Source organism: Pholis gunnellus, assembly GCF_910591455.1.
Source record: "Pholis gunnellus genome assembly, chromosome: 20".
Lineage (NCBI taxonomy): Eukaryota > Metazoa > Chordata > Actinopteri > Perciformes > Pholidae > Pholis > Pholis gunnellus.
This window is the reverse complement of record NC_136547.1, coordinates 268,744-296,423: the sequence shown is the minus strand read 5'-3', so window position 1 is coordinate 296,423 and position 27,680 is coordinate 268,744. Positions and strand designations below refer to the sequence as shown.

The following is a 27,680-nucleotide window of genomic DNA, read 5'->3' as shown; positions in this document are numbered from 1 at the left end:
AGATCTTTAGTTTGAGATTAATGGACGCACCAGAGCGGTTTGCAGGCCTACAGTGACGTCAGCATTACTGCAGCTCAGAGTCCAGATGCCTCTCTGCCGCAAGGTGCAGAGTGTGCTGTGATTGGTCAGTGGTGACTATGTGCCCGCGAAACATAATGCTTGCTAGCAGAGCTTTGGTTGTAGCAGACAGAGTTCAAGTGGAAATATTGAAAGACATTTTACCTAGCTTTGTTTTTTTAATATGAAATGGCGGAAGAAGGAGAAACGGATTTAGTGGCGGAGTTACTGGGAACGCTTTTCTCAAGAAGGACATTTCTGAACAAACTGGACAGTAAGAAACGACCCCACAGCTAGCAGCCCTGAGCAGCCAGGAAAAGGATTTGTATGCGGAGAAGCGTTGCACATGTTATGGCTGGGAATGTGTTTCATTTTAACTGAGCGTCGGTACTTTTGGAGACTCGAGTGGATCTACAACTCAACGACCACGTTCGCAGGGAAACAGCTCCACAGAAGACGGCCGAAGACGACCACCGAACGGACAACCGAACGGACAACCGACCGGCGGCGGAAGACGGACAACCGACCGGCAGCGGAAGACAACTGAACGGCGGCGGAAGACGGACAACCGACCGGTGGCGGAAGACCGACGACGACCGGTGAAATACAACTGGGGAGGCTCGACTGGCATCGATGAATCGAGAAGGACTTCTTACTGGAACTGATGTACTAGGATTAAACTCTTTGTCAACAAAGAAAGGAGGATAGACAGCATTTGGTAAATGAAGTTCGTTTGTTTACCTCTACAGTTACTACTGTTCATTTGTCTATCGTGGCGTTTTTATGAATAATATTTGAATGGCTCGTGCTCGTGTGGTGGAATGCGTGGATCCGCTGCAGGTCTGCTGGATTGATTTGTTGCTTTGTTGTCATACGAATATATGCGACTGCTCTTGTGAGTTTGTCATTGTGTTAATTACATTGATTTCGACTCTATTGTCCGTTAATGACGCAGCGTCCCGTCATGCTCGTATTCATGTATCTGCACTCTGCATTTCGTGTTTTGTATGCTAGGTGTTGAACTTCATGTAACATTTTATTTCATTTGTAAAATGTTGCAGTGTTATGTGAATATGCGGCTTTAACACGAAACAAATAATAACCCGTAGCTGTGACGTCATAATGAGGTTATTAGAAGTGTAGAACAGCACTGAAGGCCCAGGTATAAAATCCACGGCCCGCCACTGGAATAGCGTATGCACTCTCTACTCTCCTGTGAATCTCTTCCTGTGTCAATGATTATATTTTTGTACAAACTGATTGCTGTAAAGTTCTTGCTGAGGAAAAACCATCACATCAGTCTCGTGATTATGTATCACCCATTTTTCAGTAGGTGTAACAGATACATTGTATTTTGACTTTGTTCTATCTATCCGTTATAGATTGGTGTATAAGTTATATGTTGGCCTTCTTTGGGAACCAAAGATTGATGTCTAGATTACATCCATCTCAGACATCCACCATCCTCACGTTTTGTAATTACCAGGCACACACTCTGCTTTGTGTTCCAAGAGGTATGGACACTTAATTGTAGTCCAAATTAAAGAGCTTAATGAAACACTGCTGAGGAGCATTTATCGCCACTAACAAAAGGAGAGTGATGACAGACAAGGAAAGAGAACACCGATACATAAACTATCTTTGTAATGTTCCTTTGGTTGAACTTCACAACTTGCCCATTTAGGCTTACATCCCACTTGTTTATTTTCAAAGCCGACTGGAAGGAATTATGTAAAAGAATAGATTATACTTTTTGCACACCTGAACAATTTTTATATAACAAATGAAAAATGATGAGCCTTCTCTCCCCTCAGTTCAATAGACTGGAATTGTGCATACAGCTGCCCCTGGAGCTAAAAACAATACAACATCCTTGTGTCTCCCTGATGTGTGTGTGTTTTGACAGATTTGTCAGACTGTGTGACCTGCCAGTGGTGGACAGATGAGTGTGTGTGTGTGTGTGTGTGTGTGTGTGTGTGGGTGAGAGCGTCCAGGAGAAAGTGGTTTAAGAGGCTCCTGGATGACAGAGGCCTCCCAAATGAGATTATACTTTATTGTGAGTGCAAGGACCTGGCTGTAATTCAGTTTGAAGAGAACATCAGGCCTGCATTAAACTGGGAAAGTTCACACTTGGCAATATGGACGAATAAGGCTTTCGGTAAGGCATGAAGGTAGAAGAGAAAAATAAGACCAATAAACGGTAGAGTTCTTTCCACCACCTCCTACTGGAACAGTTGTGCAGTGGAACCCTTCTTATTCCCTAATATGTCTTAATCGCACAGTGGTGGGAAGAACAATGTTCAGATTCTCAAAGACTTTGCAATATTATTATTTAAAACCTCTTGCACCCGAGAACGCCCAAAAGGTCTCAATTCTGTTCTGAGGCTCTGTTCCAAATGTCGTAGAATGGACTTTTCATACAAAAATATTATTAATGCTTCATACCAAATTAACGAAGAGATTCAGGGCACAGGGCTCGAAAATGGCCTAGGGTTCAAGAGGTTGAGTAAATTACAATGTGACATTTTTCCCAAAATAACAATAATAACATGGTATCATAGTATACGCAATTCAACAATAAGCAATATCACTAAACCATGTCTGTAATTTTTTTTAACAAGAAATTGACCTAAGCTTTCAGCCCCATCTAGTAACCTCCTCAGTGGATGGAGTTTGCTCCGCTGTCATGAGATCATTGAGTTGTCATCACAAGACCTAAGAATGGAACTTCAGTCACATGATAACGGGTAGTTGTATATGGGGGAGATGATAACCCCTGTCTCTGTTCAAAGCAAACCCCCACAAACAATGCTGGGCTATAAAGTCATTGTGGCATAGTGGTGGCATGGGGTGTTGCAACAATGGCCTAAAAAGCATTTTCTCCTAGTGCAGTGCCCGTTGGAAACATGCCTGTTCAGAACCTGCTGAATGCTTGGCCTATGATCATGCTTGCTATCCTGACCCACCAGATAATTTGTTACACAGAACCATCTGAGGAGCCATCATTGGACACAGTTTGGAAAAGTGCAGGCACTTTAAGAAAAATAGTTGGCTGGTAATTGTATAAACCATCTTTCAATCAAACTCTTTACCAAGCAAGTCGGGAGAAGAGAAAAAAACTTATTTTCCATCCGAAAAAGCCTTCAGTGTCTTTGTTTTATATTCAACTAAGAAATACTCTTTGCAGTGCTGATAGGATTGATGCTACTGCAGCATCTACGCTAACCTCTTCAAGAGCTGCCAATAGCTCCTCACAGGATGCTGACTGGTCCGTGCTCTGGCTTTCTGGAGACAAACTTATTACTTGAAGCCTGACAAAATCCATTTTCGTGTTATATGAGATCCTGTGTTTCTTGCGATGTCTTGTGACATTAGAGAATCCAGCTGCCTTGCAAGGTAACAGCTTTCTCAAAAACACTGCATTTCCTTGGGTCCTCAGCAACGCACCTGCCATGACATAGTTGTAGCACACTCCCAAGATGCAGCTACTCACGGTCAAAAACACCAGGAGCAGTCTTTAGATTTATCATGATATTTAGATATGAAAAATATTAAATTATGTTCATATTCTAACTCATTGTACCCTGAAATAACTTTAGAGGGCCCCAAAAGTATTTAAAAAACATGCAACTCAACTGTATACTACTCACTGTATACTTCTACTTCAGGGGAAAACATTGTAGTACTACATTTACCTAACAGAGAAATATTATAGTTACTACATTGCAGATTCAGATTATACTCAGTTGAATGAAATTGATGCATTATTATATCCACCAGATGTATGCCTGGGGAGAGTTTTTGTGTTTGTTCATTTGTGTGATGACTGTGTGAGTCCATGTCTGTGTGAGTGCTGTTTGACTGAGTAAGTGTGAACCTCTGTGTCTGTCCACAGCTAATCTAACATTCTGCTGCAGCAAACTGCACAATATTTTGTGTGTCCAGTTATGGCTGCATGCTCAAGGACCTACCGTGGTTGAGGTGACTCACACTGTCTCATATTTTATTGGCTGTTTTATACTGTCATTGACTGTGGTCAGTGGTAGAGAAGGGTAATCCTTCAATAGAAGCATCGGTGGTTCGATTCCCCGCTCCGGTCGCCCATGTCCCGTAACCGTGCCTATGTTGTATGAATGTTAGATAGTCCTGATGGGCAGGTGGCACCTTGCATGGTGGCCCCTATTATCAGAGTATGAATATGTATGAATGGGTGAATGATGACATGTAGTTTTAAAGCGCTTTGAGTGGTCGGAAGACAAGAAAAGAGAAATTCAAGTGCAGTCCGTTTACCATTTACTGCCTGCAGACTCCTCACTCACCACTCTTAACTCTAAGAGCCTCTAGTGATACCAAAGCTGAGTTCATCTCCGACTCCCAGACGCTACACTGCTTGCACACTGTTATTGTGTTGGACGGTGTGTTTGGCTATCAGCTAACAGAACTACCAGTGCACATACTGCTGTACCTTGCCGCCACTCAACTGCTGCTAAGCGGACAGACAGTTTGTTTAGTTTACCTTTGTGTTTTGGCACAATTGTATGACGTGTCTTTTAGGAATACATTGAGCCCATTGCTTGTTTAACGTTACTTTATGGCTGGTTATTGAGTTTGAAATAAAGTCTGTTCCATGACGCTGTACAGCATTGGTTATATTCATTCAATCACACCATAAACATTGTTTGTTACAGACAGAATTTGTGGAGATTTGCACTCTGCTGACCAATCGGAAGATTGGTATTTATCCCCGGCTCCTCTAGTCTGTGTCAAAGGTACACCTCTTGAACCCTAGGCCTATTTTTAGCCCTCGGCTCGAAAATGTCCTACCCTTACTCAAAGGGGCTTATCTCGCTAACTACAAGGTCTATTTGATTAATTTAAATGGCATAATAACACAAATAAATGTGAGCTTTGTTAAAATGTGTACATATCATTGTATATGTTACTGGTAAATGCTGGACGAATGTTACACACAGCTCAAATTGAAAATGTTCAGGTTCGCCTTTTCTTTTTTGCCTAAAAAGCACTTTTATTGATTTGAAATGATGCCGAAGCAGGCCTAAACTCTCCCAAATCATATCACAACATGTCAGCAGTTCTTTAAAAAAAAGAATTGGCTTTGATAAAGTGAAGTATGCCTGAGAAATCAAGGTCAGCTGAGGTCAGCCAACGTCAATTCTGATTTTGGAAGCAGCACATATAGCAGTTTTATTGTACTTTTATATACTATATAACTATATATTTCACTTCTTTTATCACTAATAGTGTTCAATCTATCTAATACAGAAGTTTGGCATCATTTTGAGAGCCTGGGCCCCATAATAACCTGTAAAACATGGCTCATTTTCATCTGAATTTCTGTTTTACGGAATGTAATTGAACCTTACCAAAGCCTGTGATTGGCCGATTTGCGCATGTGACATAAGATTTGAACCCGGAAGAGTGTGAGGAGTGTATGATACGATCTTTTGTTGTTTGACAGAATTTTAAGCCAATAAAATAATCGAAAACCGTGATCCACCCCCATGGGTCAAACCCATTGGCCAAAACTGAAATAGGTCAAATGCCTACCCTAAGTTAGATTGATCCCAATTTCTTCAGGAAACAGTTCAGAGGATGCCACAGGATGTTGATAGAACAGTAAGACCCGGGAAAATATGCCTTTGTTTACATCAAAACAGCACAAAGGTAAGGAGTTTTTGACCAGATCTGACCTATCTGCCACGGAGCTGCAGACGGTCCGGGGAACGGAACTCTAGAGACTGGGGACCAGATGGGGAACCGGGCTCCAGACCCGGGATCTCAGGCGGGCGACCGGACTGCCGGAGTCGCGGTGGAGCCGGGTGCTCCGGCGGACGGCCGGACTGCAGGACTTGCTTCCGACACGGGTGCTCAGGGGACTGCTCCGGACTGGGAAGACTGGGGCTCCGACTGGGGCTCCGACTGGGGCTCAGGGGAGCCAGACTGGGAAGACTGGGGCTCTGACTGGGGCTCAGGGGAGCTGGACTGGGAAGACTGGGGCTCCGCAGCCGTGCACCAGTCAGGAGTGTGGCCATGGGAGTGACTGGAGGCAGAGGAAAATCCCAGAGCATTTCCAAGGTTGCTGTGATTGATGTTGCACTCTCTGATCATCACTCTGACATGTGGTGTTCCCCAAGGTTCAATACTGGGGCCTCTTCTGTTTAACATCTACATGCTTCCACTAGCTCAGATTATGGAAAACAACAAAGTGTATCATAACAAATTTACATAACTATATCACCAGGGGACTAAACTCCTATACAAGTGCTGGGTAAATGCATTGAACAAATCAACAACTGGATGTGCTAGAATTTTCTTCAATTAAACAAAGATAAAACAGAAGTCATTGTTTTTGGTACCAAGGACGAACGATTGAAAGTCAGCGCTCAGCTTCAGTCACTGATGTTAAAAACCACAAACCAAGCCAGAAATCTAGGTGTAGTTATGGATTCAGACCTCGACCTGAACAGCATATCAAGACAATTACAAAATTATCACCTGAAGAATATATCAAGGATTAGAGGACTTATGTCTCAACAGGATTTGGAAAAACGTGTCCATGCATTTAGCTTCAGTAGACTGGACTACTGTAACGGTGTGTTTACAGGTCTCTGTAAAATGTCATTAAGAAAGCTGCAGCTCGAGTCCTCACTAAGACCAAGAAAGTGGATCACATCACTCCAGTTCTGAGGTCTTTACACTGGCTTCCAGTCCAACAAAGAATTTACTTTAAAATCCTGCTGTTGGTTTATAAAGCACTGAATGGTTTAGGGCCAAAATACATCTCTGATCTGCTGCTACCTCATGAACCATCCCGACCCCTTAGGTCGTCTGGGACTGGTCTACTTTCTGTTCCCAGAGTCAGGACTAAACATGGAGAAGCAGCGTTCAGGTTTTCTGCTCCACATATCTGGAACAAAGTCCCAGAAAGCTGCAGGTCTGCTGAGACCCTCAGCTCCTTTAAATCCAGATTGAAGACTTTTCTGTTTGCTGCTGCCTTTAATTGAACCTGATTCAAGGATATTAATCAATTTCCTGCATTTCTGCATTTTACTACTGTATTTTATTTCTTACACTGCTTTTTAATGTTTCAATGAATGTTCTTAATTGTTTTTAAATCTCCTTTTCTTTTGCCTTATGTTTTGATGCTTTTAATGGTTTTATGTGAAGAACTTTGAATTACCTTGTTGTTGAAATGTGCTATACAAATAAACTTGCCTTGCCTTGCCTTGACCCCAAATTCCTCTCAATTGCTGTGATCAGTGTATGCATGTGTGTGAATGGGTGACTGATGGCATGTAGAATAAAACGCTTTGATTGGTCGGAAGACTAGAAAGGCGTTATACAAATGCAAGTCCATTTACCATTTACCTTTTTAGTTCTAATTATGCAGAATAATATTACAAGTAAAAGCTCCACCTAGAACCGAGTTCAGTCAATTTAAGTACATTGTGCTGATAATTCCTCTCTTTCACTCTTTACTTGAAGTAAACATTTGAATGCAGGACTATTACTGTGCGGTATTAATAGTTTTACTTTTAATAGTAGGCCTACTTCTTCTACGACTACCAACATTCCCAGTTAGAGAAAGGGTAAACAGTAAAGCAAGACAGCGTTTGCCTCGGGCCCCAAATCACTAAATCCGCTCCTGAAAAATCCACCACTGGTGACTCGCAGTCAGAACTAATGGTGAATTAAACTTAGCGGAGGTCATTTTCACATAAGCGTATTAGTCGCTTGCTTTGATAGAACGGTTGCGGATATTATGTAGAGCATGGATTTCATTAGTGGAGGTATTTTGCTGGCAGTAATGTTATTAGTGTTATAAGCTACTATAAGCTCAAGTTTTATACTGGGGTAATACCAATCCAGTCTCAAGTCAAAATGTGTATTAGAAACATTGGTCCAAAACGCTAAATGTTTTAGTTTCACAATGTCTCTAAAATTGTGAGATGCCTATTTTCTATTGGCCTGGATCCACGTCAGGTGACTGCAAATCATCTTTCCATGAAGACAAAATGGTGGACATTAATTTTATTTTCAGTGGATAGTTTGGACATTTACATGCGTTTTGATATACTTCTAGCATGAAATGTACATTTTATTTTCGTGTTTAACCCTTAACCTATCAAAATATGAAACATACATGGACTGGACACCAGAAACAAACTACTGGGAAAAAAAACCCATCACAGCAACATGTTATCTGATTTATTCGCAAATATTAGTTACATAGTTAATGTCATCTGAAGAAAAAAAACGATTATTTTATGAAAGTTACCATTAAATGAAAATAGACAGAGCAAATGAAGAAATGTGTGTTTGCATCTGTGTCTGCCTCCTTCACAATGCTTCTACCTCCTTATAGTGTGTGAGACTTTAAATTATTTTATTCATTTCATTTCATGTTTATTTGGTAGGGACAAATACATATACATAGAGAATTTCACAAAAATGTTCCAATGCAGTGTATCACATCATTTAGCTACTGCTAATTTCCAATGAACGTCCCTAGAAGGGCCTTTAAAATAACACGTTTGTTTTGCAGACGTACTCATACATACAGTATAGACACATTCATACATGTAAAGAGATATACATTGCATAATTAGGACCCATGGCAAACATTTTATCTATCCATTCTATTTTATCTATTGGCTCCAATTGGGTGCTTTTGACTATAATGATGATATGAAGTAATTAGGAACACAGATTAATAAATGCTAAATGTAGGAATAGTAAAAATAAGTATAAATGTACAGTATAAATACAGTGTTAATGCCAGAATAAATAATAGTATTGAACAGATGAAGATATAAATGAAGGATACAAGAGCCACTCAATTACACTGAGGATATTTAATATCATTAGTCTTAAAACATTGAGTCTTCCTCAATTAATATTGAGCCATGTCATCCAATTAAGCACACCAACGTTGTGTGTGTGTGTTTGCATCAGGTCTTGTGCCATGGAAAATAAACAAGATGAAGATGGGTTATCAAACTGGACTTTATATGTCACTTCTATAAACTTGTCACTTATATCACTCATATATCTCATCTAACTGGACATTAGATTGTCTTACATACATTAATTACTTAGGCATATGTCATATTTCATTTTTGCTCTCACCTTCCAGCCCAGTATCATGGTAGGTCGTGAAATAGTCCGTTATTTTTGTATTGCTTATCACAAAAACAATGCCAATGGAAAGGCAATTAGGATCCTTTTTTGTGGTGGAGACATGAATTAAAAGCATCCATGTGCCTAAGCAATGGTCAGAGCAAGTGACATAGTGTTGAATACAGTACAGTCTGTATTTAATTTTAGATTGATTTCTAATTTTACTATTCTATTCTATAAATAGATTTTAAAATGTCAATTTAATTTATTATAACTGCTTTTTTACTATTATTATTATTATTTTTACCATACTTATATATCTATTTTTATTCCTCTGTGTTGCTTCCTCTGTGTTACCAAAACACATTCTTTATATGCTTGAAATGATAATAAAACAGATTTTGTAGTATTGATATCTTTGATAGTGACACATTTGGTCTATTTCGACTAAGAAAAGGAGAAACAAGGCGTCATTCTATATACTGGGGTTTAAAGGGCTTTCTGAAATTTTGCCGCTAGTTCATGTCCATTTGTCACTTAACCCCACATTGTTCCCATCGGCTGTTCCTCCAGTGTATGAATGTTTAGTTAGAGTCCTGATGGGCAGGTGGTAACATGCATGGTAGCCCCTGCCATCAGTGTATGAATGGGTGTGATAGAAAAGAACATGCCAAAAATATAGTCATCTCACATTTTTAGAGCCGTTATTGTAAAACAAACACACTCTGGTTCAATTCCTCTTCCAGTTTGCTATCTGCTCGTGTTAACTCCAGGAAAGTGAAGAAGAGTTAGTAGTTAGTTGTAAAGTGATCTAAGGCAATGGGCCATGGTCCCTGCAGACGACATGCTGAACTCAGTCTGCAGAGCCCTGAAGCTCCACCCCCACTGCTAAACAGAGCACTGTTCGCTGGTTTATTCAAGCTTCATTAATATGTCCATACTGCACCAAATTTTAAAAAACACTCCTTTGGGTCCGAACAATACACCTGCCAAGGGTGAAATAGATCAGAAGAGCGGTTCTCCAGATATTTGAAGAACATTCCTTGATTTATTGTTAGATACAATCATTTGAGACGGAGTGGCAGTAAAATGTTGGATTGACTTTACATAGCATCACAAGCCCTCCAAAATAACTCTTTATTATCACAATTTAATTAATTCAGTCCAATACAATTTAGAAAGTCTAATATATTTGAATCATTTTATCCCATTCATGTGTGCAATGAGCCAATTGGAGGTCAGGTGGCTCGACTTACGGAGGTCTCAGACACACATGCTATCAACTGGTTTGGCTACAGAAGGACTGTAGTATGCATCTCCTATGGGCCCAAAAACACAGAACTTGGTGCCCTATTCATTCTTATAAAAGTTGCTCATGCACATACGGAGAGCAACTTTTACAGGAAATCATGATTAAATGCAGTAGTTCTCCTAAATGGTTCAAAGATGGCCTCTGTCAAGTTCACTGGTTCCCCTTGAGGGAGCAATTATCTGCCTATAATCCATTGATGAAGAGAGAGGGACTCTCTTACTTCTACAGTCTAGTTACCTCTTTAATACAATACCTTCAACAAAGTAGTGCCGCGGCCACTGTCTGCGCCATCTCTGTAGAGGACTGTGAGCATTTTGTTGAAAAGATGAAAAAATATCTACTCCTGCTGATTCACATGTAACTTCCCCCAAGCCCTGTCCCTCTCCTACGCAGTTAAATGAGTTTCTCCCCATTTAGGGACATGGCCATTGTGTCCAACATTTAGCCCCCCCCCCTCATTATCTAAAACCACTTTTCCTTAGAGGGTTGTGGGGGGCTAGAGGCTTGTCAGAGGTGAGATATACCTTGGACAGGTCGGCAGTCACCCATAGTGCTGACATAGAGACTAACAATCATTCAAGTCTGAAATTAACATACATCTTTGAACTGTGGGAAGAAGCCAGAGGGCCCACACAGGGAGAACATGCAAAGGTCCCAAATTGGCTGGCTCTTGCTGTGAGGCGAACAATATATGTGAAAATGTTCAATATGGCTTTCAAAAGAACCGTATGGAAACAATCCTGCTTAGAGTGACATTTTTCATCCTTTGTTTTCAGTGTAGATTCTGGTAATCTCATTATTCTGTTTTTATCCGATTTGAGTACAGCCTAGAGTTGATCATATCATTTTACTAGACAGACGGAATGGGTTGGCCTAGGTGGAACTGCTTTAAAATGGTTTTCATCTTACCTATCAAACAGCATTTTCAAACTGTCGCCAACTTTAGTTCTTGCCCAGTAGGTCCTATCCTGTTCACATAGTACATAAATGACTTGGTTAGTTTACATCTCTATTCATGACTTTGCCAACGTTAGTTATTTATTCATCAGCACCTTCAATTGCCGAAGCTTTGTTGGATTTATAGTTCGATTTTCTGGCTATTCAAAAGGTGCTGAGTAAACTTCAGCTTTTACTAAACCCAGTTAAGACTAACAACATGCCTTTCTACAGATCCTAAATGAAAAATTCTGTTAAATCTTACTATCAGTGCAAAAATTGGGGCTCAGGTTAAAAAAAAGTCCCATATTCTGAGTATTTTGACTAAGAATTGAAATTGCAGATTGTACAGGTGACATTTTTCAGTGCTCGACTATGCAGATAGAATTTGCATGTGGCTGCTCATTTCCTCAAGCCCCTTGATACTGTTGATCAGTTTTCCTTAGAATCCTCCATTGTATTCTCAATGAGAAGATAGGATGGACATCACTTAACACTCGAAGGTAACAACACCGTCTCTTTAATGTTTACAAAGCCAATAAGCTACCATTTTATTTCTCATCGCATTGAAGACTCAGAAAAATGGAATACCATACTTGTTCACAAGAATGCATTACCTTGGATATCACATATATGAATATGAAACTTAGAAAAACTGCCTATACTTACCTGTTATGCTTCTATTTAACAACGTTTTAGATAATGAATAGCAAATGTGTTGATGATGTGGTGATGACAAAGACAATAAAATCATTCCCCAACCAGAAAGCCTGGATGAATAGAGAGGTGATGGCACTATCCAAAGTCAAAATAGCTGTCTTTCGGTCAGGTGACGAGGAAGCATACAGCATCGCCAGAGCAAGACTGAAAGCTGGAATCAAGGATTCAAAGAGGAGGAGTCAAGAGAGACCGGTGAGAGACCTCAACACCAACAACAAGATATGAGGTAGTAGGAGATCCACAATGTCACAGGCTATAAAAGCAGGAGCGCCCCCATCATGTGTGAGGCCACGTTGCCAAATGAGTTGAACTCCTTTAATGCTCACTTTGATCTCCTCAACAAAGAGTCAGCTGTCAAGTCTGCTCCGCCTCTAGAGGACCGCCCACTGTCAGTATCCACAGAGGATGTGAGGAAAACCCTGATGAGGGTGAATATGAGTAAAGCTGCTGGGCCTGATAACATCCTGGTAGGTACCAACCAGCTAACTGATGTCATCACTGATATTTTCAACATATCACTGTCACAGGAGAGAGTTCCCACCAGCTTCAAGACAGCCACCATCGTTCCTGTACCTAAAAAGTCTGCAGTGTCCAGTCTAAATGGCTACCACCCTGTGACTACCTCCATTCTAATGAAGTGCTTTGAGAAACCAGCTCATCAAAAACAACATCCCAGCCAGCCTGGACCCTCACCAGCTTGCATACAGAGCCAACAGATCCACAGAGGATGGAGTCTTCACTGCTCTCCACTCAGTCCTCACTCATCTGGAAAATAACACCTACATCAGACTGTAGTTTGTTGATTTCAGCTCAGCCTTCAACAAAATCTCCCCCATGAAACTGATTGGTAAACTTAGCACTCTGGGCATGAGTAGCTCCTTCTGCAGCTAGTTATTAGACTTCCTCACAAACAGACCCCAGCACCTCCTCCACTCTAGTGTTGAACACCGGAGCCCCCCAGGGCTGTGTGCTCAGCCCCCTCCTGTTCACACCGTACACCCACGACTGCTACTCCAAACATGAAGAGAACTCTGTTGTGAAGTTTGCAGATAACACTACCGTCATCGTCCGGACTTAATATAGAGATAAAATCATCAACCTATCAGAGTGGAGCTCAAAGAACAACCTTCTGCTCAACGTCAGTAAAACCAAGGAGCCGATTGTTGATTTTAGAAAAAAGGAGGCAAAGACACACACCTGTCTACATCAATGGAGCTGAGCTGTAGCAAGTTAGCAGCTTTAAGTTCCTGGGAATCAGTACTATAGTACCTACTACCTATCTACCTATCTATCTATCTACCCAGCACTGTTACGCCGATGACAGCCAGTTATAAGTCTTGTTTAGTCCTGACAATTGTAACTATTTAGATTCCCTGCACTGCTTCCATCAAATACTGGATAGCATCTGATTACTGACTTAAAGGTATTATATGTAACAATTTCATGAGAAAAAATTGTGTCTTGACTGATGCAAGAATAATCCCTCTCAATCGTCAACGTTCAACCCACTAGAAGTGTGGTGTCTGTATCTACAGAGACTCTGCCCTATGCCTGTATTTTCTCTTTCCCTCTTACTTTGAGAGCCAAAAGAGCATTTGGGCTCCCTTTGGGGTGTAACCGCAGCCTTTTACTGTTCTCATTAAAAAGTTTATTTTATCAACATCATGCAATATTACATTTCAACATCAGGTGCAATATTGCCTTCAATATATTATGTGCAATATAACTTTGTATCATTGACAATATCACTCTCAATATCATGCACAATATTATTTTTTTATTCTAGTTTCTATTAGCCACTGGTGTTAGTATTATTTCTTACATGCTTTATATTTTTACTCTCGTTGTTACTCTTTTGTTATTGAATTTACATTTTCTATTTTAGCTAAAAAATGTTTACTATATTCATGTTACTCTTATTGCTATAGTATTTTGCACTGGTGTCAGTATTACTTCTTTTACACTTAAAAATGATTCCTCTATATACTGTATGTTTATATTTTTATTTTACAGTTTTTTTGTTAATCTTCTGTTCTAATCTTTGATCAAACTGGCACAAGATGGTAAATGGACTGTACTTATAGCGCTTTTCTATTCTTCCGACCACTCAATGCACCATAACACGTCATTCTGTTAAGTGTCTTGCCCAAGTACACATCGGCATGGACTAGTGGAGCCAGGAATCAAACTGCCGATCCTCTGATTGAAGGACGACCCTGCTCTACCACTGAGCCACAGTCGAAGGAAGAAGTCTATAATTAAATAAATAAAATTCAGGGTCACACACCGACACTTTGTCATGCCACTTGGCCGTGCCTTGGGCTGCATTCAATCAAATTCGGCACCTTCCTGGAGGTTTGTGAAGAGGTGTGGATTTGTTTATTTGTGCTTTAGAAAATAACCGCTGTGAAACAATCTGAAAATGACCTTTGGTTCTTTTGATTCACGGCTTGGTCCTCACTAACGCCAGAGCCTCTTTTCTCTCCCTCCCTCCCTCCCTTTCGCTCGTTGAGCCGGAGAGGAGGGGCACATTTTGAATGCTGTGTTTGAAAACAGCAACCGACAATGTGACTTCATATCATACCTTCAGTTTCATACCTTCATTATTTATTTTGATCTATTACAAAAAAATACAACATAGCACTGATTTAAAAGTGACAAAATAACTTTAGTATTACTTAAGTAATAATTTAATAGAACATGAGACTTTCACCCAATCCATGACCTAAAACTTTGCATTTGTCATATTTAATGAATTCTTATAGAACAAGTTGCATTAACTAATGTGTCTGTACAATAATTGGGGCTAAGAATGTCCCCTGTGCTGCTTAAAAATATATGACATTTTCAACTCACTCATACAGGGATATCGTCTATTTATACTGTCCTTTAAATACAACAATGTGACTCCATATTTGGAGTTGAAAAAGTAATTTTTGTAATGAATATATTGATTCATACAAGGACATAAGACACCACCAAAAGTTGTAGTACATATTATAATAAATATATTTCAAGAGTAAGAACTGCACTAATGTAATAATACACAGATTGCACTCAAGATTACATATTGACAACAACAAACATTGATTATATATTTAAAAAAATACATTTTCTAATTTATCATTTATAGCACAGGTTCTCTGGCCATAAACTGTTGTTTGAAGTTTCCTCCTTTATCTGTCCATCCAGCAGTGTGTGTTGCATGTTATTCAACGCCTTTATCCCTCAGTAGCTTTCTAACAGTCTTCAGGTAGTCATAATCTGGGTAGCCGTCACTGAAAGAACACGAATGATACAGAGACAATTACTTTATTACATTAAGTATAATGGTTCACAGAATGTTTCTGTGATGTCACCCTTTAGAAGCAGAAAAATATATTCATACCTCTATCCCGCACATTTTGGCCAAACATTATTGGGGAAATTATCAGCAATAGAGGCCAAATTATTTTCTTACGTTAATATTATCCTTACAAAATACTTAAACTTTGCCAAGCGTGCCAGAATTAGAATTGCTCAAGACTTGATAGTCTTGTTGAGAGCCTCTCCTCGTCAGCTGCTCATGTCCACAAGAAACTGTATGCACTGACTACACATTCACTAGAAAAGCAAATGGATGCTGTAGTGCACGGACAACTGTTACTAACAATTTAGCTGTGGCGGTCCGTGCATTTTATACCTGGGCCTTCTGAGCTGTCCTACTACACTTGAGGCCCCGCACTTCAGGGAGGCTAACTAGCTTAGCGGGGAAACAACTGCGGCACACAATCTACGAACTCTCCCTGCATCGTTTAACTGTTCCCTACTGATTCAGACAGGGCTAAAGCAATCGCCACACAATCGGCACAAAAGAACAGCCCAAACAGATTCAATTGTCCGGACAATAACCCCGCAAATGACGGGATGCTTCTTAATTAATGGACAATGCATATAGTCAGAATCAATGTAATTTAACACAATGACAAGAACAAACTCACATGAACCAGTCACATATATTTATATGACAACAAAGCAACAAATCAATCCAGCAACACTGCAGCGCTAGAGCACGAGCCGTTCATATTATTCATAAAAAAGACACGATAGACAAATGAACACAGTAACTCTACTGCAGATGTAAAAAAACAAAAGCAGTTCACTTACCACAGCTGCTGTTCACTTAAAGACAAAGTCCATCCTCCTTTCTTTGTTAACAAAGTCAGTAACTCCCAAATCCATTTCTCCTCCTCCTTCAGCCATTGAGTGTTAAAAAAAAGAATCTACACCAAGCAAAACGCTAAAAATGTCATAACTTCTTTTACATATGTTTCAACCTGAACTCTTACTAAATACTAAGATCTGCTAGCTAGCTTTCTGTTTGACAAAAGTCACGCTGGCCCACTGACCAATCACGGCGCACGTTAATACAGACGTACTTAGCAAGCTACCTCGATACCACTGGCACGTCAAAGAATACGCCCAACATGTCAAACTAAAGATCTGATTGGTTGAAGACTATGACAATCAACAATATCGTCCCCATTTACTGCAAAGGCTCTCTAGAGGACCTCGGGCCTCTCTCCTTACATAGAGACATAGGGGCTGAATCTGATTGGATTAAAGCTCTCCTTAAAAAAGCTGTGCTGGAAGCAGCGCTGCTGGCTGGAAGCAGAGCAACAGAGGAAGACAGGAGCTGTACAATGAGAAAATAAGCTAATGGGGAAAAATACATGTTATTATAATACATGTAGTGTATTTGTGAAAAATTATTAAATTATAAAATAGCTATAACTTTGTGATTCTGTTTAGGCCAGCAGAGAAGGCTGAGCTGGCCCTGATGGCCCACCACTGCCATTTAGAATACAGAAAAGATCATGTACACCCACTCCCAATGCGTCGCTGCTGTGTGCATTGGAAAACCCACTTACTATGAGAAAAAATAAAGTTGGGCAATAAGATGGATGAGCTTGGCAAGATCAGCAAGATGTGTCTACTGTGGCCAGCGCACTTTGTCGTAATCTGCTGGGGGAGGACCATTGGAGCCAGTGACACCAATAGACTTAATTAACAAGAAGAATGCTAACTCCGTATTTAGATGCAAACCAGACACCTTTAAAGTTGTGGTGGAGAAGACAATGAACAAACAGGCGTTCATATGTATATTTACCGTGTATTTACTGTTGCCGTGGATAAGATGTTGCTGAAACACAATCATTTTCCAATTTGGGATTAATAAAGTATATCTATCTATATCTATCTGTCTATTGTGAATATTATATTACATTTCTACCGATAAATCCGATACACTATTCTTTTACGGTAACACTCTTTGCAGACCATCTCATTTAGAAAGGGAAACAGGTTTATTCTACTCACCTACGGTCCTTCACACCAGTGTTTATGGAAACACGTTATAAAGTAACATACTTTGTTTCTTGTATTGAGTAACGTAACACATTACAGCCCGTAAATGAAAGGTACAAGTGCAAAATAAAATAAATAACTAAGCTGAATAACATGACGCTGTGGGTTTTTAGTCATTAGCCGCCACTGACACGTACAGTACGCTCCCTCTGGACAATACAAGCAATTTGCACAAAGAATCGCAAAGGGGTTTTCATTTTTGGTTAAACACTAGTACTCTAGTTACATTTCTCAGTAGGAAACACAACTAGTTACTTTTCAATAGCAGTAAAGTTAAGTTGTAATGTAACAAGTTACGTTTAAAAGTAATGTAACTCAAAACTGCTCCAAAGTCTTCTTATATCAGTTTGTAGAGTTTATATCTCATTTTAATCACACAATTTTGGGTGGTTCCCATTAGCCAACAGGGGAAGATTGTGGTTGTAATCATAGAAATATAATAGGAGTAGAGGGGGCATTCCCATTCAAATCAATGTAGCAGGATGGTCAAAGCGACGGCCATTTATATGTGCACCGTTGCCAGTGTGACCGTTGTAGCGGGCTAACTTCCATGTAAACTAAACTGACTTACATTAAGTCTCAGACTTACTGTGGTGAAGTGTAGAGAGCAGGAGTTACTGGGTTACTTAATGCTTCATCCACACACTCTGTAAAAGTGTAGGAAAGCACATTGCTATCGCCAGATGAGCGACAACTTTCTTTGGTTCATTTTTTGTAAATGACCACAGAAAAGAGTTCAATGTCCGTTCTACTCCCATTCTATTTCTATGGTAGTAGTATTTACTCACACTCCGCTCTCTCCGTCTGGTTGTGTTTTGAGGGGGATGGAAGCTGTAGTGACCATGTCCTCTCCATCTTTATTGGTGGTAACTGTAAACAGGAGCTGCTCATTGAAAGCCTTGTCCAGAAGCTTTAGAACCCTCCTTCCATCGCGGTTGTCCGGCAGATAAGCACAGAGCCGCAGTCCTGCATAAGGCTGGCCCGGGTGAGGGTGTTTCTCCTACAGGAAGAGATGCACAGTTAACAGTCTAACGCAGGGGTATTCCATTAAAGTTGAACGAGGTCCATTTAGAGAGAATTTCATCATTAACCGCTTAACAGTTAAAATAAATACTTATAATAAACTCTTGTCAGTCAAAGGAGAATAGTGCTGGTCCACCTAAACCAGGGGTATTCAATTAAAGTTCAACGAGGTCCATTTAGAGAGAATTTCCTCACGCAAAGGTCCGGAACATCACAGTAATGTTTAACTTGTGCTATGAATTAGTCCCATATATATTGAATTAGCCAACAGTTGTATTAACGTCTGTATGTAGACAACAACTGACTGTCAAATCAAATACAGAACATTCAATTGAATAATATCTCAACAATATTTATCATCAGTTTTCAAATTGAACTGGATGAATTATAAATAATACATACTCTAATAATAAGTAAATATTCTTCTCTCACTTCAATTAAAACAAGGGCTGCATTAAAGAATGAAACACATAACAGAAAGCTTTTGAAAAATGTGCATCTTAAAATAAAGTACTTAATCTTAGAAAAATTAATTTCAGCTTTAAATTCAGTTAATTCAGGTGTGAAGTGATGTCAACCAAGAAAACAATGGTATTATATTATTCTCATCTTCTAATAAGAGAACGTTGTGTTCAGGGACTTTATCTGTGGTTATTAAACCACTTGTTTCAGCTCTATTCTCTCTGTTGACATGATTGTTGGACAGTGAATTGATGTGTTAGGATTCTGATCATATTGGGCTCTTAGGTTGTTTATTATCTGTGACTTCATTTCAGATGTGAGTGAGTTTGCTAAAAAGAGTTATGCTTTGTCTCGTAGTGGCGCTTCACGTTACCGCTTTATTATATCACTTATCGTCACAGTCTCAGAACACATGAGACACACTGGTTTTAAACTGCCTGTGGGAAGAATTAAGATAAGAGTCTGTTCATTCTTGGTTAAAGACTCTGGTCTCTCTGACCACTTTTCTCTTTTTGGAGAACGTCATGTGAATGCCTGGGCCTGAAATAACTTCTGACTCTCGTAATTCTCCTACTCATCATTTTCTTTCCTCATCTCTCTCCCGTGTGTGTAAATATCACTCGAGTCCGGAAACTTGTCAAAATTCACATATTTGATTGGCTGAGCAGCATCACGTGATGTGATTTACAACGCATGTAATTGGTCAGTGTGCTTCCTGGACCCCTGAACGAGTGCCGTAAAGGCTAGAAATAGAAGTGCCCCGTCAAAATGTTATAATTCTCATTTATCTATCGTTTTAGGTGCAGGGTCCGGATCTGGAAGACGGTCCGCCTATTAGTGACCCCTGGTTTAACGCTTTGTTTCACACAAACCTTCACTAACCCATGTGTTTTTGATGCTCAAGCCTTAAACCACCTGGCTTGTATAAGTGCCTTAAGTGTGGAAATAGCAGGCTAGTTTTAGTCCTTAATCATGCTCAAGTTTTCAGGAGCAGATATAGCATGAAGTACAAAGAAAAAAGGCACTGGCAGTAAATATTTTGCCGATACATTAGTATCACCTCCTTTATTTGAGAAAAATTGTATTCCTGGCAGCAGTAAAATTGCAAATATAAATACCTGTATATGAACATAATTGCAGAATGGTTTTGGTTGCTATAAATTTATGAGACTTGTCAGGATGGTTTTGCAGACAAAATTGTCCTTTAAATTTCTGTTAATCTTTTCAAAAAGAATGCATAGGACTAATAGGATCAAATGATGAAGTGCTGACAGTTTGGATAGAATCAACCTGCAGAGATGATGTGATTCATTATGACGGATGCTTCTCCTTTCGTCTTCCCTGTAGCATACATAACTTGTAACTATATGCATTTCAGCAGCAAACTCTTTCATGTAATAAAACGTGCACGTCAGCGCTTCCTCACCACCACAGAAATGTTTTCACAGTAGTTCCTGTAAAAATGACAAGTAAGGGAATGTGCAAAACTGTTCTACGTTCCCAGATATCTAGCATTAGAAAGAGTCCGTGATGAGGAGAATGCTAGAGAAAACATTCTTACATTACGATCAACAGCAGAGGAATAGTCTTGTAGCAGGGTTAGCTTGTAGGGGAATCTGAAGTAATTATAGCAGCAGTAGTAGCAATAACGCACATAGTTGGGTAATCTTGTTTTTTTAATGAAATGAATACATGCATAAATGCAAACAAATATTATCTTCATCACTACTCCGATATTTGAAAACCCCCAAAACGGAGGCATTTGAAAACGCTACTAAAACGAAAGCATGTTAGTTTGGATGTAACCTCAGATATACCAAACAAATCCTCCTGCAGTATGGACTCGGAGTGTTTTACAGTTCCCATCCTCCCATAGCTCTGCCAACCGGACTAACCAGATCGTCAACTTCTTTTGTGGAAAGAATGCTGCCCACAGAAACCTGCGCTCTAGTCTGAGCTCCTGTTGTTTGTGATTTTGTTTTGTTCTCTTCTTGTTACTTTGCATTACGGTGTTGTATAGTCTAAGGGATATGATGCAATTAGGTTTATGAGGTATCATAAATCAAGCTGGTTACTGAACCTATTGTTGATTGTAAATAATTAAAATGGTATACTTTGCATACTTGTTGTCATTGTTTTCTGTCATGCAAAAAAAGTGTTTGTGCACATGGTGTGTGTGCATAACAACTTTTTTTCCCATGCTAAGATTAATACTATGAAATAGCTCAGATAAGATAAAACTATTAATCCTGAGGGAAAATGATCCTAGCCTCATCTTACCTGTGATTTCCACAGACTTCCAGGGATTCTGCATATGCACACAAACTGTTAGCCAGCCAATAATTACATAGATAGAAGATTTAGATTGAAATAGATTTACAAGCTTACTGTCTGTATTCCATCTGGGAATATGTAGTTCATCTGCAGGGTGTTGTCATCAGGGAATCCTGGTAGGTCTCTGTGGAGGATCACCCAGGTCATTTGGCCCTCTGGCTGGCAGCCACTCGGTCCTCTGTACATCCCATTCAATCCTTCATTAGCTGCACAGACAGCAGGCCAGATTTAGTCAAATTATCCAGAAGTGAGTAGAAGCTAAGCATGGAAAGCTTGACAGACACATAGAATCGGTTTGCATGTACCTTGTTGTGCCAGTGGTGGAGGACCATCTCCGTTCAGGTAGCGGTTGCAGTGGAGTTTGTCACTGCTCTGTCCAGAGCCCATACTGAGAAGCAGCAGACAAACACACAGAGGGAAAAAAATCATTAGCTCATTCCTGAGATTATCCAAAAACAATTACGAAACATTGTCAAAGAGCACAACATCTAATTTGGGGCACTCTAAACTAACATTAAAGGTCAGTCTACTTGTCATGGAAAGTGCTTTAGCTTTTAAAACAATAATATCTTAGGTAGCTTTGAAAAAAACTTGTGAGCATTCTTTCAGTCTACGCTTGGAGACAACAAATGGTTCCAAGCAGTTTGAAGACATGGGTGTTAACCAGGCAGGAGGCACTCACAAATGGAAAAAGGTTTTTTTTTCCTTATGGGAAATGTAGGATCCAGCATTTTTGGAGCTTGTCCCATAGTAGGAACAAAAGAGAGGCAGGATATCAGTGCCTCTGCTCTTTTGATTTTGGCCATTATTTTCTAAATCAGCTTCTTTCCGACTTCATGGAAGTGCTATGCCAAAACACAGAGTACGTCTAAGGGTAGTCAAAAACTTGGAGGAAAGACAGGTTTCCATTCCAAAACAAAGGCAATGCTGGATCACTAACTGGCAAAGCCAGCACCTGCCCTGATTACTGGAGATTATTCCAAGATGATCTGATCTTGAGGGTCAAAATCTAGTGTGAAGACCTCTTTTATTTGTTATTCAGTCCAACTTTCAGCCTGCTGAAATGCTGAATGTGTTCACTCTGTTGCTTGATTGTGGGTCAATCTGCAAACACAGCTCCTGTCAGTGTGTGGTTAGCTGCCACAAATTATAAAGAAAGCTGATAACTCAATCAAATCTGATGATCTCACTCAGGGTTGGCACAGGACTTTTTTTTTGTGACTGTTGAGGTGTTCAGGAAGTATTCCAGAAAGGGCGACAGATTTCTTGAGTCCTGAAAATGCAAATGCTACATTTACACAAAAAATAAATAAACATGATTTCAGAAATTACACCGATAACATTTTTTCACCCATTGTTAAAGAACAGGTCTGTTGTAATTTTGAATTCAAACCTGCAGTTTTTGCTGCAGGTTTTTACACAGTGCTGTGACTACACAACACAAGCAGGTTTGGCTGACACGACACAGGCAGAGAACTTGTTAAAAGTCATTACAGGAAAGCTCATCAAAGGGTGCTGTTGTTACTAACATTAGTACCTGTTCAAATGCTCTTCTTCTCAACACCTTGGTGAAGTTTTCTCCTTTTCTTCTGTCTCTCTCCCGTGCAGTCCGGTAGTTCAGATGTCTATTCAGCTCATGATGACCTGAGAAAGAGACAGAGAGAATGAGACAGAGAGAAAGAGAAAGAGAAGGAAGGGTGTGTCAAGTTCCAGGGTTGTGTTGTGCTGCTGAGAGATCTGTTCAACTGGTGTAGCAGCTTTGACAGGGACTGTAACATATGCGTGTGTGTGTGTGTGTGTGTGTGTGTGTGTGTGTGTGTGTGTGTGTGTGTGTGTGTGTGTGTGTGTGTGTGTGAGATACAAAGAGAGGGGGGGACCTAAAGAGAGATATTGAATGCGATAGAAAGCAGAAACAGATCCTAACCAAGTTAATGCTCAGTGACCACAAATAGGCAATCTAAAAAGGAATACATACAAAATCACAGCACCCAAAAGAAAACATGTGGTCACTGTTCGACAGGTGAGGCTGAGACAGAAATGCACTTCCTCCTAAAATGTCAAACATTCAATAATGAAATAAGAAGCAATTAGCTGCTACATAAGATCCAAGGAAGAACAACTGGCTTCTACTGTATTTGAACTGCTGTCTTGATACTGAAACGAGAAAGGTGAAATGGGCGTTGCAGTTTCACATCATTCTATATTTTAAGTTATAACAATAATATAAATAAATTAAATACATTCAGGAACAGGAACTTAAACATAAACAATAGCCTGACTTTGTGGTTGATGAGCTCCAAAGCCCAAGCAAAGATCTGAGGCAGGAAAGTGTCGGCTAGCATTTAGCAAAAGTTTGTGGGTTGCTGCGGAAGCCAGCTTAGCCGGGCTGGATAAAGAAAGGCTTTTCTCTTGGGATTTGTTCAGCTCAACATTTGGATCAATCAGAGCCAGAGGAGACATCCAGTGAATTTTATAGGTGTAAGAGAATGATTTTGTTTGTGCCTGTCTTATCTGTACTTCCCTGTATTTTCTCTTCCATATCAATCCTGTTGTCTTTGTCTGTGTGACATCTTGGTGTGTTTTGAACACAATGCTGTCAGAAGGTTCTCAGCAGTTGAGCTCTTTTTGTTCCCCTTTCCCTCTCGAGTTTAGTTGTCTATGATGCACTTGAAAGTAAATGTCATTGGCTCTCTCTGTCTCGCTAAGCTAGTAACCTCCTTCCTCCAGGAACAAGAAGACCGGTGGCCTCACACCACGCTCCTACAATACTACTTCATGGTCATTGCGGCATAGTTTAGGGGATCCACCAAACCCAGTGCCCTCTGTGTCCTTCAACGTATCTTCATCACTATACTAAATGCCAGATACAGCAGTTTCCCCTTTTAGCATAGGGAGAATCCCTACTAGCTACACCCAGGTTGGCACACATCGGTCCCACATCGGCTTTGTACCACAGTCCTTCTAAATGGCTGTAGTTAAACCTCTTCTTAAAAAACCCACTCTTGATTCAAACATTTTGACTAACTATAGAGCTATTTCTAACCTAACTAATGATCTTCTAATGGTATCAGAAACAGGACTTATCTCTGTTCTTGTTTTCTTAGATCTTAGTGCTGAATTCAATGTCATTAAACATCATCCTGTGACTGGAACATTTAATAGGCATTAAAAGAACCACACTAAGCTGGTTTAAGTCCTATTTTTTAGATTGATCCCTGTCTGTATATGTAAACAATAAATCTTCCATTCACACCAAAATTAGTCACAAAATTCCACAAGGACCCGCAACTTTGTGATGTTACACTTACACTTGTTCACCCTAAATATGATGACCCTTTCCTTTCTCTGCCTGGTGTCTGTTAGAGTTCAGTGAGTCATTTGAAAAAATAAAACATATTGTCTTGTTAGGAAAAACAACTTACAAAATGATGGTGGAAGTAAAGGCGCTCGTGTAGCTCTGAGTCATGAGGTGAAACCTGCGTGGAGAGCACTGTACAAACCACTGCTAACTAAAAGGTTGACTACTTGCAGTGGAGAGTTTTACATGGGATTGTGGTTGTCAAATGAATATTGTGTTCTCTGCACTCAGAGAGAAAGTGACTGTAGACTTTGTTTCCTGGTTCATCTATTAGAAAATACTTTCAGGATGTTCCGAGAGGTGTTTTCTAAGCATGTTTATTTTTGGGTTATTAGTAGATTAAAAGAGAGTAAAATGTCAGCTGTTTCATTTTATCTTGGAGATGAAAAATGGCTATATATTTTAGAAGATGGCGTAGAACGGATTTGATGCATGAAGTATTTCCATCAGGATGGTAATGGCCAGATTAAAAGTTGATTACAGTTATTAGAGTTTTCATTCAATTTTTTCTGTCTTGTTCATTATTTTTGTGGACAATTAGGTTATATTGTTTTTTTGTGAACACTGTTATTAATGTGAGCAAAGAAAGAGAATTTGAAAATGACGTTCCCTCGCTCAAAAAGGCCCTAACCCTAACCCATTGTCTAAATACACTCTGTTTTAACAGCAGCCAACCCCTGCTGTAGACTTTGAATGTCACACACGTGCACAACATACAGTACATGCACACAGACATATACACACACTTGCTAGTATATGAGTGAAGTGCTAGTAATGAATAGGGACAGGGAAATAAAAAAGAGTGAGAGCTGATTAGAAAAATGTCTCATCAGATTCAACATATTTTTTCTCCAGTCAGTTGAAATTATGTAAGAGTAAAGATTGTTTTTGTTTGTTAGGTTTTTACAGGTGAAAATGATTTTGAGTTTTTTGTTAAAAACCTCACTCCCTGTGTGGACTATCTCACACTTGATATACGTCAGTTGCTCTGCCTGTAATGCCGTGGGTGGATGTGACGCATACGAATGCTAAATGAGCGATGTTGTCAGACGCCGAGGAGCACTGACCAACCTGTGTTATTTGACGCAAGAGTAAGTGGTGGACGGTGGGGGAACGACAGACTCGGACATGACAGAAGATGTTAATGCCAATGGTGACAGGCTAAAACGAGTAAATCGATGGCGATTAGGATACGAAGCACCAATTCAGTTCCAGGTCATTGTATTTTAAGGACCATGCGGGCATGTTTAAACCCAATTTAAAAAAAACAGTTTATGTTGCACTGCCCAGTGTTTTAGAATATTATATGTGCTTTCCTGCCTGCATTTATTTCCATACAGTATCAAAATAAACTTTCAGAATGAAACTTGCTTGACTTAATCAGTTCATCATGAGGTCGGATGTTATATTTTATGTTAACCTATGTGTCCACTGCTCTTTTTGCATGAATATGAGATAAGGTATTTAAATATATAATAGACAGAAAGGCACGAAAAAATAGAACAGGTAAAGAAAAAGGGTACATTTCTTACACAGGAGAACAAACTCCCAGTTCTAACTTGACTTTATTGGATAGTGAAAGACGAACTCCTTTTCAAACACATCCTTTCAGGCTTGAAAATAGAGTTAACTCACCTGATAAGATTGGTGTTGTGTGGGCTTTTTTCAGTAAGAGCATAAGCTTGATACTCTATCATGGTGAATGGCACAATTAGCTGCAGGGCCGCTGTCAGGTATTACTGGCATCTGCTGTGAGAAATTAGGCTAAACTACTAAATAAATGGCCAGCAGCCGTGTTCTCCCACACGGAACTCATTCCCACCCCTTTACCTTCCCTTGCCCTCCCTGTCTTTCTCATTTGCCTCCCCTTCTCCTCTTCCTTTCTTCCTCGTTGCCTCCACTTTCCCTCTCTCACCTCGCCTTCTCTTCTCCCGTACTTCCCCTCACCTCTCACTTGCCTCCTGCTTACCTCCTTGCTGCTGTTGCCTCCCTATTATCTCCCATTTGCTCTCTCTTTGCTTCCCCCATCGCCCTGGCCTCACCAACCCGTGTCTACTCCTCAGTTATTGGATAATTTGGCTTTCTCCTGCGTGTCTCTGTGCTAATTAAATGTGGTGTACACTGTCTGGAGAATGTCACAATTGATTTTTCTTTCTACAAGGAAGTGGGGAGCCATTTCATTTAGAGAAACCCACCATCCCCCACCCTGCTCCCCCTACCACAAACACACAAGCACACACACACACTGTTGTACTTCTTCCTTGCCTCCACAGATTCACTCAGTTTTAACAAATCCTAACCTTCTACTACCTGCTGGTCTACCTGCTGACATTGTGACATGTTATTACGTCTGGCTTGCGCATATGATCCAAGGGTGTTCATGAGTCCTAAAACTTCTACCTGACCAAAAAAGGGCTACTGACTCATATTTCCAAACTATACATGCACCCATTCAAAGAAACAAAACAAAGCAAGAAATAAATAAACCTGGTATGCATATGGTCCCGACTCAAATTCTCAGACCCCTCTTCAGAGCTCCAGGATTTGATAACCTCAAGTGGTACTTCTTGGTCATGTGCTCCAACAAACATTTGACCATATTTGTTGCAACAAGATCATATCCCTACTTTAATGACACTGGGGGTATAGTATCTTGATGCAGAAGGTTTGCACGTGGTTAACGTTTTAACATGTGGTAAACATTATGAAACTGTCAGGCAACAAACCCACTTGTTAAGTGTTAGAAAAACCATCACGTTTGGCTGAAAATATGTACATTGTAATGTAACCTAAACTACGGATGTAATGTGATTCAGTGACGTAGCGTGACATGAGGTAATGTAGTCATTAAAAATCACTCTACTTTTGGTTTTACACAGTCCACGAATGCTGGTCCCCTTAGTAATCCTGTAGTAGTCCTGTGTTTGCTTT

The 27,680-nt window shown here is 40.0% G+C and overlaps 1 protein-coding gene across 4 annotated transcripts in view; it reads right to left on the bottom strand.

The window, feature by feature from the left end:
• dtx3la (deltex E3 ubiquitin ligase 3L a) overlaps positions 1-23,123 on the bottom strand; it is a 53,527-nt gene extending 30,404 nt beyond the window's left edge. For 2 of the 4 annotated variants that reach the window (XR_013767541.1, XR_013767542.1), the window contains exons 1-4: positions 22,929-23,123; positions 21,697-21,779; positions 21,446-21,597; positions 18,361-18,572 (exon numbers count right to left, since the gene is read on the bottom strand). Coding sequence is in view for 2 of the 4 variants with exons in the window: in XM_079181242.1 (XP_079037368.1) it covers positions 15,375-15,444; positions 18,361-18,572; positions 21,446-21,597; positions 21,697-21,778 (516 nt within the window). In the remaining 2 variants the exon portion in view is untranslated. Of the gene's footprint in view, positions 1-8,272; positions 15,445-18,360; positions 18,573-21,445; positions 21,598-21,696; positions 21,780-22,581; positions 22,665-22,928 lie in introns of those variants that run through there. The other 2 variants (XM_079181242.1, XM_079181241.1) reach the window with 2 other exon arrangements.
• Between the last annotated feature and the right edge of the window lie 4,557 nt (positions 23,124-27,680).